Below are 16,123 nucleotides of genomic sequence, written 5' to 3'. Positions count from 1 at the left end.
CTAAATGGGGTCATTCAGAGTCAGACACAACTAAAATGACTAAACAACAACAAAAACCCTTTGGCTAGGTCATCAACATTATTTGATATTTTCCTCTCTCTTATTTTAGTCTATTTCATCAGTCACTATGATGTTTATGGAGTCAGAGTTTGTAGTATAGAGAAAGTCACTGGGAGGTGACAAGAGTTTGTTATTCCCCTTAACACCACCCACATTGGCACTTCTTTGAGCTGGCATTTCACATTAATTTTTAGAACTCTGTGCTGATTTTCTTCCCTGAATTGTTCTCTCCACCTTAAAATGGCTTTATGTCCTTTGAAATCTGCCTCAAAATTTCCATCTTTCATGTAGTTCATCTCTTTTTAATCATTCTTTTTCTCTCTATCCCTAAGGGGATACCCTTAGTACCCTGTTTTTTCCTCTTGATATATTTTCATTGATACTTCATTTTTTAAGTCACCTTCAGTTCCTAATTTCCTAGCCCTATTTCTTTTATTCTTTCTTAAAAAAAAGCTTATCATCTCGTGCATGCTTGGAGAATGCTGTTGACTGACTGACTTTCCTTGTAATTATCTCTGAATTCAGAAACTTCAAAGTGTCAATAACATTTCCTATTCTTTTTTTTTCTAGATGGATATGATGAAGAAATAGCCTGCACACAGAATGGTCAGATGTACTTGAACAGGGATATTTGGAAACCGGCCGCTTGTCAGATCTGTGTCTGTGATAATGGAGCCATTCTCTGTGACCAGATCCAGTGTCAGGAAGTGTTAGATTGTGCAGATCCAATTACTCCTCCTGGAGAGTGCTGTCCTGTCTGTCCAAATACAGCTGGTGGTGGCAATAATCCCAGTCTTGGTAAGAATGCTGAAAATTTGCTGTTTTACACAGAGGGTTGATGAGCACAGTCTATCATTAGAAGTTACACAGACTCAGTTCATTAGAGCTGGACTTTGGACTTCGTTGTATTTCACTTTGAAGAAGGTGGGATGGGAATGGTAGTAGCCCAAGACTGCTGAAAATTCTACCAAGACCTTACATGGAAAAAACTTAGTCAATTTTTAAGAGGAGGTCCAACCCTGATGCTATATTCCACTCAAGAAGTAATTACTTGCTGCCATAGTTGTGATGGAATCATTTGTAGTATTGTAACTATAGGGGATATAGAGGTTGCTTAGGAAGTCTATTAGTGATACAGAATGGGCCCAATCAGCTTTCCACGGTACATTGACTTATGTGCCTGCTATGCCACATCTTGGCCTATCTCTAGGACATGAATGATAGAGGAACTATTTTTTGTATCAATATTACTCAAGTCCCATATATTGCACTCCAAACTCTTTAGACATTCAGGTAATTGTAGAAGTGAGGAAAATATATTATTTAAGGTGGGATGGGAGTAGATTTAGAAGCAGAAATGTGGTACATAAAAATGCCTGTTCATTAGGGAAAAAAACTTATGTATGTGTATCAGGTACTGTGCATATAACTTAGAGACAAGTGTGTATCTAAGAATAAGGTGGGTATACATGTTTATGTTTTTCATGTAGTCATTGTAATAGAATGAGATTAAAAGTGCAAAGTGTAGAATTTAGAAATAAAAAAAATCCCCCCAGAGAGTTTCAAATATTTGAAGAGTTGGTATGTGGGAAGTTGATTAGACTTATTCTGCTTATCTCAGAGGGCAGAGCCAAGTCCATTTGAAGGAAGTTAAAAGGTCTTAGAATTTAGCTTAATTTAAAGAACTTTCTAACAATTTAAGAAATTGAATAAATTGCTTTGTTAGTGAGTTCCCATCATAGACCAAGCAGGGTCTGTATGACTACTTACCAGGGAGATTGTAAAAAGGATTTGGCAGGAAGGCCCAGGTAGGAAGGAGATTAGAAAAAATAGATGAATCCAAAGGTCATCTTTGGCTCTAAATCTCTGATCCCATTCAATTCTAAGACTACGTGATTCTGTGAAAAGTATTTCATATAATGATAGATCTTATAAATTGACAATAATAAATTTATGTAAGCTTTATTAAGTTTTGACAAAAGAAAAAATTCTAAATGCATGTATGTTCATTATTAATGAATAGTTCATATTCCTAAATTTTATTTCCAATTCCATAACTTTAGTGAAGGCCACATAAGTATTATTTGATTATTAGCTTAATAACACTGGGCGTTTCAAAAGTATTAATACTTTATGTTATTCTGAAACTTTTATCTCATCATAAACATATTTAGTAATTCGTGCTTTTGATGGTAAAGTCTTGATTTTGTTGAATTTTTGCCCATAACCTTAAGCTGTTGCATAGTTGACGCAGATTTAAAAATATAATTGGGAGTATGGTATTTGTAATTTCTAGGCTAGAATTTTCAATAATAATAATAATAATAATAATATATCTGTGCTTTGCTTTTTATAGCTAGAGGAAGAAAGGTAAGTTCATGTTTCTTTAGTTTGCATTTTATTCATCCTAGTCTGTACCCATGATTACCTAAGAGTTTTTTATGAAGTGCTATGCCAATACAAGTTCATAGAATTATTCTAATTATTCTTATTCCTATTATTTATTTACTGCCCCATCCATCCAGATAGGATTATTATCCCACTACAAGCATCAGGAAAATTCGTCTCCGTTTAAGTATTTATTCAGTACCTCTGATGTACCTAGCACAGGTTAGGTTGTTGCTATGGGTGATTGATAAAATGTACATGATTATTACCTTTAAACTAAAAATGTAAAAAAAAAATCACCTGTGTTTTCACCTTGCTTAGGAAAGGAAAACATCACTTGAATGAATCACCGAATAACAGTAATTAATGACTCAGATTTTAATGAGTGATATAGCCTATCTGGTGCAGGTACTTGAAATTAATTTATATTTTAACCAGAATTTGCCATGGGAACTCAAACCCTGATTCTATTTCAAGTGGAAGGAAGAGAATCCTACCATGAGATTTACCTTGTTTCTACTGTCTGGTTCCCCAGATATCTCAATCTATCAGTATAGAATTGAGTCAAATTTATAAAAATAAGAACCATTCCCCAATTGATAAATGGTCAAAGGATATCACAGGTAGTTTTCAGAAGAAATCAAAGCTACCTATAGTCATGTAAAATGTTGAAATCATTATTGACTAGAGGAATACAAGTTAAAACAACTCTGAGGCACCACCTCCTACCTATCAGAAATGACAGATGCTGAAGGGGATGAGGGAAACATGGGTACATGAATGAACTACTGCTGGAGCAGTAAACTGGTCCAAGCATTCTAGAGAATAATTTGGGACTGTGCCCACATAAAACCGTGCCGATAAAATTGTACAGGCCCAGCACTATACCCCCTAGCTGCCCATAAATGATGATCAGCTGTGGAAGATTTGGCTACTCTGATCAATGCAATGATCCAAGACAATTCTAAAGGACCCATGATGAAAAAACAGAGTGAATTGATTAACTCTGAGTGGGAATTGAAGTATAATTTTCTCACTTTCTTAATTTTTCTTGCTTTGTCCCTAATCCACTCTCCCTTATTAAACCTTGTCCCTTTTGTGGAACTATGTTAAAAAAAATCATCAGACATTCTGAATTATATTTGCTACTCTATCTGAATGAGTAACATTTGCAGATTTTATGAGTATGTTCTCCATTCCTTTATTCAGTTTATCATTAGAGATATTGATCAGAATAGATTGCAGAGTTGGTCTATTTACTCCTCTCCCCTTTCACACTCCCTCCACTCTCCTGCCCTTTCTCCTTTAATAGACCCCACTCTCTTATGCAGAAACCACAATTCTACATTGTTTGCCACTCTTTAACCATAGCAATATAGTTTTGATTTTATATACCCAGCCTATCTATGAGAATAAAATGTGTGAATACAATGATTTACTTAAAGCAATATCATGTATATCTATCATATTTACCATTAAAGAAAATTAAATTAGTTTGGCATGATTTAACCTTCAAAAACTCATGCTATCCCCCCCTCCCCTATACCCTTATGCTATTGGAGTTTGTTACTAATTGATAGATGGCTTGTTCTAGCTTCATGTCAGGTACTGAGGTTAAATTCACTATGAATTTAATATGAATATGAATATGAAATCACAAGGGCCTTCCATTTTCCTTTTTAAAATGTCACAATATTTCCCCCTATTCAGTCCTTAGGAACTTTTCATTTCATATATCTATATATCTATGAATATATATATATGTATATATATATATATATACATATATATAGTTAAATGACCTCAGCACTGTAGCAACATCTGTTACTTCCTTAAGTAACTTGAGTAAATTTCATTGAATATTAACGATTAAATTCAGTCATTTTTTCTGAAATTTTTTGATCTTTAGCCATCTTTCCCTATTGTAATATAGTTTTTCATAACTTTGGTTGAATTGTAGGTCTCTTTATTTAATCTTGAGCTTCTCAAGGGAAGGGACAATGTAATTTTTATCTTTGCATCTCTAGCACTTAGTACAGTGTCTTATGTACGCGAGCCATTTAATAGTTGTTGAACTGAAATGAATTGCCACTTGTTCCTGCTAAAGTAAACTATTTCTTGTATGTTCATCTTTATAAAGATAGATGTTAAGAAGTTGAAAGACTTTGCCTTTTAATAATCCTTTTTTACTGGCTGCCCTTTGGTGTTTGCTAGAGGAGTGAAAAGGTCATTACCTAATGTCCAGTGAGCTACACATAAAATGTTATAACCCTGTTTTCCCCAATTTCCATGTGGGATTTTCTTATGCTTACGTATCAGATAGTAGTAAAAACATCATTTGGTAAGGCTGCTCATTAATGATAATTTAAACAATTTTCTTCCATATAGGGACAAAAAGGAGAACCTGGATTAGTACCAGTTGTAAGTATTTATCCTTCCCCTCTATGTAATTGTTTATAGAATTAAACATTTCTTTTTTGATAGAAAAAATATATGAAAATTATTTCTTGAGTTGAGAAATACTGATCCAACTCCATGTATGCAGTTCAAAAACTTGAGCATAACAGTTTTGGAATTTGGTAATGATAGTGCTTGAATCTAAAACATTAAGTTCTTGAATTTTAAAACTTTACCAAAGGACAAAAATATGGCATTTGAAAAATTAATTTTACTCCATAGTTGTGTAATGAAGGTTGAGTGGCCCCATGCTTATAGGAATAATGCTGTAATGATAACTCTACCATCCAGAGAGAAAAGTGAAAAAAGTGTTTTATTAATTCAAATAAACAGAAATGAAAATATCAATGATGCTGATGAAATTCTCATAGAATATATTTAGATTTATAGGTGATTGAAAATCCGATGGCATTTCCCTCTGATGGAGCAAGAGACTTGTTCATGACACATGAAACAGGGATGATAAATTAGACATTTACTGCTCAGGTGCTCTTTCTAACATTCACAGACATTAAATGAGCAAATGAGTTTTTGTCATTGTCTGGAGATGTTGGTATAATGCTCGTGGTGAGTCATGAAATGCCAGAGGTTCATATAATATTTCGTATAATTCTAATCTTTGAATTTATGTTTATTTTTTGATATTTGATGTGACTTAGACAAAGATAATAGATACATACAAAATTTTTCTTAGATCATAATCTGTTAAGAAGGTGGGTGGTCTAGCTCATTTTCATTTTCTCAAAGGACATACTTTTATTCTTGTCTTTCACTGATGATTTTATCTGTTTTATTTGTTTAGGTAACTGGAATCCGAGGTCGCCCAGGGCCAGCAGTAAGTACTTCAATAATTTTATATTTTTTTGAGAATATTGTGCCTGAAATAATATATTCAGGAAAATATGGGAAAATCCACTGAAAGAACGTTATATTCAGGAGACTACGGTAAAATCCAAAGCATTGGATGCAAAGCATCCAAAATCTAAAGCAAAATCAAAAACAAGAAAATCCAAACTAAGTTGGCCAATTGATACAATCAACGTGCCTGATTCTTTGATTGTTAACAATCCTGTTCTGGTAGTGGGGTTGCAGTGGATTATTAGAGGACAAAATTTTAAAATACAGTATTGTCTTCTGGTGTTTCTGATTGAGATTACAAATTGGTTCATGATCTGTAGTAGCTTTAGGGAACAAAGGAATCTAAGAATAACAAATTTTTAGTTAAGCGTGGCAAGATTGTTCTGAATTTAGCTTTAAGTCATCATCTGTGGTCAAATAGGTGCCAAGATTTAACACACACACACACACACACACACACACACACACACACACCCCACACCCCTCACCCCACTCCACCACACCACACCAAAACAAAGTATGACAGGGAAACCAAGTAAATTACCTTTAGTAACTTATGAATCTAGCATGTCCTAATCTGTTCATTCTGAAACCTCTGTTTCAACTAGTACTGGATTTTGAATTTAATGAGTTCCTGATCTGGTTCATTGTGAAACTTTTGCTCTCCTCAAGTGGTACCAAACTTCAATTGCACTGTGTATTTTATAGAAAAAGGTGAAGATGGAAGAATAATCTTTTTCAAGAATCAAAATTTCCATAAGTTTTGCTGCTTTCTATAAAAGTCATATACCTGCCCTATTTAGAAGAAACTGAAAATTTTTATGTTTATTAAAAATGTTTTGAACACCCTCCACTAAAATCCTTTTCTGAAAACTCATCCTTGTGTAGAGGTGCTCTTGGGTTCTCAATGTATAAGCCAGCTGAGCACAAGCTTGGGATGGTCCTGCTTGGATGTATAGGTTCCATGGTTTAATGTCTCCCTGAGGAATAGCCTAAGTATGCTTGCAAATGCTCATCAACAGGTAGTTTTATTTGGCAGTGGGAGATTGGGGGAGAAATTCATAGATTTATCTACTAAGCTATGAGCTAGAGGCAGTATCCATATGAATGATGTAATGGATCCTAAACTACTTTTGAACAGGAAACTATAGCAGTTACAATCTGTGGAAAATGAAGTGGGTATTCCATCCACAAATAAGTGATAAGGTGCAATGAACTACTTAAAAAACTTTTAAAAGATCTGTGAGCCATCAGTTGGCTCAGTACTTTTGACAATTTCCCATTGCTTTCTTTGGGAATTTGAACAACTCTGCTTTAGTGTGTGTCCAGTAAACAGCAAATAGCATCTGAGAGTTCGCACTTTTCATTTTCTCTATTTTTGAGGTTTAAACCTCAAGTTGTATGCTCAGAATTTAACAATTGTACAATATGTTCATCTCTTGGGGTGTTTTTATTTATTTTTATCATTACATGCACAGTAACAGATTGGTCCTGAGAATTTTTTCATTGGCAACTTTTAATTATAACAACAATAGTAATTTTCTTTTGTCAATTTAATCAACATGGCCCATGATAGAATCTGTTGCAGCTTTAAAGTCTCTGCCAGTAACATTGTTGTATGAATAGATCATGTTAATAGACTGGGGGAAATAGATTTAGAACATTCTTCAGAAATAATGGGCTATCATCACATACACATAGTTTTATTTTCTATATTTTTCAAATTAAATAAAAATGCTTTTTTCAGTTTTTTCTTTCCTTTTTCTTACATCAAATAGAGTTTTAATTTTTAGCTTTGCATTGATGTATAAAATGTATCTACCTTCATAAGGCACATAATTTTCTTTATGTTGTAATTAGGGACCTCCAGGATCTCAAGGACCAAGAGGAGAACGAGGCCCTAAAGGAAGACCCGTAAGTTACTAAAGATTTTGCCCAGTTAGAAATATCTCCATGACAGGCAAGCCTGAAACATTTTCAATGGTTCTGAGTAAGGTATTTGTTTTCAGTCCTCTGTCCGATTCCATTAATCAATTCTTTTTTTTTTTTTTGCCTTTTTTTTTTTTGGCAGGGCAATTGGGGTTAAGTGACTTGCCCAAGGTCACGCAGCTAGTGCATGTGTCAAGTGTCAGAGGCCGGATTTGAACTCAGGTCCTCCTGACTCCAGGGCCGGTGCTCTACTCTCTGCGCCACCTAGCTGCCCCCTGTCCGATTCCATTAAATACTTCAAGCTACTCTTTATTTGCAGAGGCAATGCAGGCATGGTTCTGCCTTGAATTTCGATAATTTATTTAGTATTTATGCATTATGGTCATTGGATGTACAACCTTAGACAAGTTGTTTAAACTCTCAGGCCCTCAAACAGCCCACTGATTCTCTCCTTTGTAGAAAGTTACTGATCTACATTGGTAAAAGGAGTTTCCCCACCAAGAGTTCCCCTACCCTAATGAAATCACAGGTTCAACCCCCTTTCCTAGGCATAAAAAGGGCATTTATAAGATATACTGGATCCTTGAGAGCCCATTTCAAAATAAGAAAGAACACAAGAAGGGAACTTATTAGTACATTGAACTGCTTTCAGATATGCCAATTCACTAGAAGTGAGTGTTGCCAAGATTATGTTATAATGCTGACCTATACAGGTGATGTTTCTGTTTTATAGCATTAACTGCAAGGTGAAAGCAGAAGGGAAAAAAGATTCGATTATTTAAGTTCTTCAAGTACAATTATAAACTAAAGTTCATCATTTCCTCAGTAACCCTGACTGTTGAATAGGTCAAAAACTATGATGCTATTAAAGGGAGGTTTTTTTCTTTTTCAAGAATTCTTCCTCTGACAAAAACAAAGCTTTAGGGTAAAATGATCCACTGTCCTCTCTTGATTTGAAGCCAGAGAATAAATACAATACAGATCAAACAGTCTGTTAACTATTGTCCCAGCTGATACACAGTGTCAATCTTCTTGAGTTCTTAGCGAGTCTGATTCCTTTTCTTCTTGTTTCTTCACTACAAACAACCAGACTTACCATATTCTCATGATACACTCTCTACAAGTTAAATTATATAATGTTCTGATGAATGATGCCATCATTTATCCATGAGTCAGCAGAATGCCTTTAAAGTTTCATATCTTCTCTAGGATATGTCCACATTAGAGAATTATCTGCAACTGCACCGATTTTTGACCCCCAGACATGTGTGGGTTGTGGGAAAAATGAGCTAAGAAAAGGAATGAATCATATGAAGACATTTCCCAGAAGTTAATAAAATTCATTCCATCTCTTATTCTTCCAAAGAGTATGTTACCACAGACACCAGACTGGTAGCTTTCTAGGTCAATATTTTGACTCATTAGCATGGAATCCCTCACTACTACCCATCTCAGCACCCTGAGTGCCCCTCCACCTACCCTGCTCCAGAGACCAGTATGATAGATTTACCCGCAGCTACTAAATTAAATCTTGAAATGTGATGCCCACTGCTATAGCTCAGTCTCTGATTCTATCTGCCTAGTTCAAGAACTGAGGACTTAAAGATTGAATTTTGTATATAATGTCCAACAAAGCTCTGCCTTCCTTTCTTATTAAAGCCTCTGCTCATCAGTAAGGATTCCAGAAAAAAATCACCTTAAGTACCATTGTCTCCTCTTTTTTTCCCCTTTCCCCTTTATCAAGACCTTTCCACTCTGTCTTTTGTACCTCCCTCCTTGCCTCCCCTTCACACACACTTCCTATGAATGAGCAATAATGATCAGATAAACTACTTTAATGTACTCCTCCTAGAAATATTTTTTTTTGCATTTTATAAAAGGATAGATGGGACAGTCAAGTGATTAACCCAAAGGAATGAGTTGATAATAGTGAAATTTTAGACATAGTATTTGCATCAATGAGATATATTTTGTTCAAGGGTAGAAATGTAGGTAGAAGAAGCATTTATTAAGTGCTTGCTATGTACGTACTAGGCACTGCTCAAATGCCGGGGATACAATCACAATCAAGCAAAAATGGTCCCTGCCTCCAAAGTGCTTATATCCCTAATGGGGGAAGATAGCATGTAAAGAGAGAGCTGGAAAGGGGAAGGGAGGACTTGCTAGGTGTCATGGAATGGAGATGGCTGAGAAGTAGCATGGTGACCTGGTTCCAGACAAGATAAGAAAAACTCACCCATCAGAGCCTGGCTTCTCAGGGGCAGAGTCCAAGTGTCTTGTGGGAGGAAGATAAGGATGATGATGGTGGCTAGCATTTAAGGTTTCCAAAGAACTTTGAACATCTTCTTTCATTTTGTCCTGACAACAACGAGGCTGAGAAGGTTATATTATTGTCCCCATTTTATAGATCAGGTAACTGATGTGTATAAAGGTTGAGTACATTGTCCAGGGTCATATGGCTAGTCAGTGTCTGAAGCAGGATTTGAACTCAAGTCTTCTTAACTCCAAGTGCTGTGTTCTATACAACACGCTGTCTAGCCACATGAGAGCAGCATGATATGAAGATGGGAAGGGAGACTTACCTAGTAGCCCTCAATTCATACCACATAGATGTCTGCATACTTTGTCCTTGAATGTCTGCCATTAGTTGTGATGTTGCTGGGAGGATCCTTTTGAATCATTCACTCACTGGCCAACAGCTTTACTTTTTTTCTTTCTTTCTTTCTTCCTTTTTTATTTATTTTTTGGAGAGGGAAAGGCAGGGCAATTGGGGTTAAATGACTTGCCCAAGGTCATACAACTAGTAAGTATGTCAAGTGTCTGAGGTCAAATTTGAACTCAGGTCCTCCTGATTCCAGGGCCAGTGCTCTACTCACTTCACCACCTAGCTGCCCCCAACAGCTTTACTTTTATAAAAGGAAACAAGACAGGGTTGGTATCAATCCTATTCTCCGTATGAGGCTAGAGAGTAACAACAGCATGCAGAACCACAGATGTTTCCACACAACATTGCTCAATGAGATAGAACAATGGTTCTCAAACTTCGTGGTCTAAGGACTGCTTTTTAGTCTTAAAAATTATTGAGGGTCACCCAAAGAGCTTTTGCTTATGGGGGTCACATCTATTAACACTTGCCATATTAGAAATTAAAGCATCTTATTTTTATATAAGTAGTTTTGCTCTCGCAGACCTCCTGAAAGGGTCGCAGGGATTCTCAGTTGTCGCTGGACCATACTTTGAGAACTGTTAGACTAGAATATCTTATACCAGGCTACCATATTTGTCTGGCCTATTGTTCTGCCACCTGATGTAAATGCTTCTTGGTTACTGGTTTTCCCTTCGATCCACATGGACTCTGCTATTATCAGGAACCTGGATGGGTAAGAACCTACTTAAGTAGAGTACACTCATGTTCCTTCTAGGGAAGATGGTTTCAGCCGATTAGGAAGCATGTGTTCACATGGAGTAGGGTTTTGTAACTGTGGATGTGAGGCTTCAGTTGACTCTCCATAAATATGTCACTTCCAACAATAACCAGCATCCTTTTGGGGCCCAAGTTTGAGTGGAATTTGCAAGGAGATTGTTTGGGGGGGGTGTTCTACCTGGGTTTCCTGGTCATAACCCGTAAGTTCCTCCACTTCCATAAGTGAAATGTTGGGATAGGAAAAAGGACTGTACCTGTGACTTCAGTGGTACAGAGAATCAGGAGGTGAAAAACTACTTCTACAGAAGAGGGTCAGTGCTTTCTCTGCAATTTAGAGTCTGATAGAGATGCCCAGAGTACTGACAGATAAAATGATCTGCCCAGGATCACACAGCCTCCAGATGCTGGAGGCACAGCTTGACCCCAGGTCTTGGTTTCAAGGCCAATTCTTGTTTGCTGCATCATGTAAAATGTTAAAAAAAAGGGGGATAAGGAAATTGGAGTCTGAGAACTTGGGGAATAGGTGACACCTCATTATGTTAAATAGTGAATTATATTAGTCAATAGAAATGAAAGGAGGAAGGGATGTAATTGATAAAAGCTATTTTTGCTTCGACTCAAGTTCCTTCAACACTGAGAAAGGGTAGGAGTCACATATTTATTAAAGCCTACCAGGCACTGTGCTAAGGGCTTTACACATATTTTATTTGATACTCTCAACAACTCTGTGAGGTAAGTGCTATTAAGCTCCCCATTTCACAGTTGAAGAAACTGAGGCAGACACAGGTGAAGCAACTTACCCAAGGTCACAAAGCTAGTAAGTTTCTGAGTCTGGATTTGAACTCAGTTGTGCTCCTAACTCCAGTCTCAGCACTCTTATCCATTGTGCCACCTCACTGCTGATGTTATGACCCTAACTCTGCTTGTGAAACTGTGAAGTGAATATTTGTCTGCTGTTTAACATAATGCCTGATAGTCAACAAACATTTATTAAGTACCTACTATATGCAGTGCAAAAAAGAAAGTCACTCCTTGCTTTCAAGGAACTTACAGTCTAATGGGGGAAGACAACAAGACAAAACACAAAAGGAAATTGTAAATGGGGGAGCATGGTAGAAAAGTCAGTGAAGTCCCCAAATAGAGCAACCAGGTGGGAAATGAAGAGAGATATGCTGAATCCTCCCTTAAAGAGAGCTTTTAGAGTACATGTCTCTGCCCTCTAATCAGAGGGGAAGAGGGAGATGAAGAGATGTGAGTATGAAGACTTACTGGATCTTGCAGGATGATGAGGTTATCCCAATGATGAATTTCTGAGGCATGTGGAGAAATCCTCAAGTAGTCAGCCAGCTTTGAAAATGCATCTTCCCTTAGACTGCAAAAAGGGAATGTGTGTGTGTGTTTACGCCTATCTTATGTGTGCCAAATTAAGTACTGGTTAGAGTCCCAAGTTGCCAAATTCCTTCTTTTTTCCTGCTATACATTATGTTTGCCAGCCGTACTTACCACTGTAGCACGGGGCGGGGAGGGGGTGGGGCGCGGAGAGTCATAATAGTGCTTATCGCTGGCTGATTCTGAAGACTTCTTGTGATTGTTCTTAGCCCAGTAAATTCATCTCTCTGAGACACAATCCTCTTGTCACAAATTGAGAAGATTATATAGATTATTTCCAAAATTAACACTGAAAATTTTATGATTCTATCTGTCAGGAGTCAATTCTAGGTAATTATATAGTCATATTTACCCATACCCAACTGAGCGAGTATGTCAACGATGGGTGTTTAAAGGTTGCCATCTAGTGGCAATCTTGAGATATTCCTTTCATTACTTTGTATTAAATTGTACTAGGGAAACAGAGTGAATGGTGTGTGCCTTATGGCATTGTATTTAATTAAATGGAAACATAAATAGAAATGAACAGCTCTTTATCTGCTTTAATAATAATGAACATAGAATTTCTGTTTCTAGTCTGCATGTTAGTTGACTTCAAAACTTTTATAAAAATTGGTCTTCACAGTCATCCATTATACCTCCAAAGTTTATCAATTGAGACATTCCATGGATTTATTACATAACTTTTTCGGTTGTTATTATACATATTTACTTACTTATTTACTAGGTTCACTCCAGGATAATTTTAATAATATTCATTTTCTTATTTAGGAAACAATTTTCTTTCTTTTTCTTTCTTTTCGAAATCCCAGTTCTGTAGCCTATATTTTTGAGACAAACCTTGGCATGATGAAAGCTTTAATTTGGATCTATCAATAAAGTATGGTGTTTACATGCCATCTTCCAAAAATGGCTCTCCAAAATAGTGGAATAAGGAAGGATAATACCTGTTTCTATAGATTCCCAAATTCACCTTCACTTTGATGAAGGAGAAGAATATCTAGTACCATATTTCTAGATATGTGGGGTTTTTTTTGTCTTTCAACGCCAAGGCTGCTCCTTTGCAGCAGGGGTTGTATATTTTATTTTACTTTCTGCATATTGTAATACCTAATTACTCCTAAGGAATAGTATACAGCAGATTATGTAATCATTAGGTCAGTCAATAAGCATTTATTAAGCACCTACTATGTGTCAGGCACTGTACTAATTCCTGTGGATACAATGAAAATTAAAAGAAAGTTCTTGTCTTTGAGGAAGTCACAATTTAATGGGGGAACAACATACAAATAACTACATACAAACAGAATATTAAAGGAGGTATGTGTTTGTGTGTGTATATATATACACACAAACACATACACACTATATATATATATATTTATATTGTAATGACAATTGTAAGCTAATTTTTTAGCGTCCAAAAATTCAGTATTTAAGGGGACAAGTTGGATCTGTCCCTTCTCTTAGTAATTATATAAATTCTATTTGATTTTGACTGTATAGATTTGTACTTGGCAGCTTAAATATCAAGGTGAACCTTTATGTATAAAGAAGATATTTCACTGACTTGTCAGTTTTTAGAAATAAGTGCTGGTAAGGAGAGTTTCATTTTCTAGGAAGCTGAATGCTTTTGTAAGAAATTATAAAAAGAAAATATAAGTATAGGTTTCCCAGACTATGTTATCTTTTCTATCAGACAGGGACTAGATAGTTTGATTAATTCAATAATCTGAATTTTCATTTAGCACAGATAAAATAGATTTCTTGTCCAAATTCTAAAGTCAGCTATGAGGAGCAAATTGATTTATTATGTAAGTTTGGTAGCATTAGCAGGTACTAAAGCATTCATATTATATTTAAGTCTTACTCAGCCATTTTCAAGACCACAAGACTTGAACCATCTACCTTTGGTACTTCTGCTTCTCCCTGATGAGTTTTCTTCTTTCTAACAATATACTGACTAATGAATTTATAGAATGCTATCTCTTTCACAATGTTCTGTGTATTCTCTTGTCTCATATCAGAAGGCTCCCCTATTCTGTTTTTTTCTTTTAACTACCAAATACCTTCTAACTATTCTCTTCTATCATAAAATTCACATTGTTTTATAAGCTCCTTGTTTGACCCTTAGTATTAAAAGCTAAGATTCAAGATTTTTAAGAATAAGTGTGAAAATTCAGAACATTCTCATTAGGGGTGTGTTCAGGGACATTTCTGTATCACTACAATGTGGAATTTGGCATAGTTATGATTACTCTGTCCTCCAAAAGGCTACATTGGGCTGTGTTCCTCTATTGATCACTGGACTAGTGAAATTCTGGTTAGGAATAAGATGAAAGGGGCAGCTAGGTGGCACAGTGAGTAGAGAACTGGCCCTGGAGTCAGGAGGACCTGAGTTCAACTCCAGCCTCAGATACTTTACACACTTAGTAGTTGTGTGACCTTGGGTAAGTCACTTAACCCCAATTGCCCCGCCTTCCCCCTCCATAAAAAGGAATAAGATGAAAATATAATAAAATGTAACTGAATTTAGTTGAGAGAATGAATTGAATGGAAACAGGAGTTGATCAGATTAAGAAGACTATCCTAGACATCGTATGATGAAGCAGATGACTTGCAAAAGAAAATCAGTTAACTATGTGAAGTAATACTATGAATAGCAAAATTGTGTAACACATGGTAGAGGATTTCTAAGGTAGTTAATATTGGGTTAGAGAAACTAATTTCTGGAGGCTAAATAGCTAATCAGTTTTTCCTGTAAATTTCCCTAAATGCTCCCTAAATGGATGTTTATATGGAAGGGATAGGGATTAAGATCAAACCTGTGATTTCACTGGGATAGTGAAACTCCTTCTACCAATGAATTGTGACATCTCTGAAATTTACAATTTTGGAGAGTTATCTCAAATGCTGAGAGGTGAAATACCTTGTCCAGTGTCATCTGAATCCAGCTTTTCTTGGCTTTGAGCCTGGCTCTTTAGCCACTGTACTACACTGCCTCCATGATTATGTGGTATGCCTCCACAAATGAAAGACAGTTTGTGCACCGTATTTATGGTATTAGTGAAGTGTATTGAAGGATATAGGTTACAATGACCGAGTCTCAGATAAACATTAGGACTAAAGACAAAATGATTGTAGTTTTCTTGTAGGTATATCTACAGGAAAGACTCTATCTTTGCCCTTGCTTGCTTATTGAATATCTCCACCAATATCATAAAATCCTAAACTGCTCTATGAAAAATCCCACCACTTAGTGAATTTCTAGGTCCCCCTCTTCATATATAGTCTCATCTCTGACATAAGTTCACCAGTTTCTCTTTTTAATTTTTTTTCAGAGACTCTAGAGCAGTGATTGGTGGGAAGATAAGGTGTCATTTGTTGTTTCTGTTCCCAAATCTACAGTTTTGAGATTAATAATGTGACAAAGAAGAACGAAAAGAAGGGAGGAAGAATCTGTATCATCTCATGGCTTTGGGTTGGAATCTGTGAGACATTCTTATCTGCACATCCTCAGAGGCAAGGGTAGCAAATAGTAACAGAGAGCAAAAAAGCCATTGGTCTATGACCTGAATAGATTCATCTCTCCAGCGCCAGTTCTCAAATTTTAATGAA

The 16,123-nt window shown here is 36.1% G+C and overlaps 1 protein-coding gene across 1 annotated transcript in view; it reads left to right on the top strand.

Annotated features, from left to right (window-relative positions):
• COL5A2 (collagen type V alpha 2 chain) overlaps positions 1 to 16,123 on the top strand; it is a 193,237-nt gene that overhangs the window by 98,109 nt on the left and 79,005 nt on the right. The window contains exons 2-6 of the mRNA XM_036745945.1: positions 631 to 858; positions 2,417 to 2,430; positions 4,837 to 4,869; positions 5,708 to 5,740; positions 7,624 to 7,677. Coding sequence (XP_036601840.1) covers positions 631 to 858; positions 2,417 to 2,430; positions 4,837 to 4,869; positions 5,708 to 5,740; positions 7,624 to 7,677 — 362 coding nt within the window. The remainder of the gene's footprint in view (positions 1 to 630; positions 859 to 2,416; positions 2,431 to 4,836; positions 4,870 to 5,707; positions 5,741 to 7,623; positions 7,678 to 16,123) is intronic.

The sequence above is a fragment of the Trichosurus vulpecula genome, chromosome 2 (genome assembly GCF_011100635.1).
Source record: "Trichosurus vulpecula isolate mTriVul1 chromosome 2, mTriVul1.pri, whole genome shotgun sequence".
Lineage (NCBI taxonomy): Eukaryota > Metazoa > Chordata > Mammalia > Diprotodontia > Phalangeridae > Trichosurus > Trichosurus vulpecula.
This window is presented reverse-complemented; position numbering and strand designations above follow the sequence as displayed.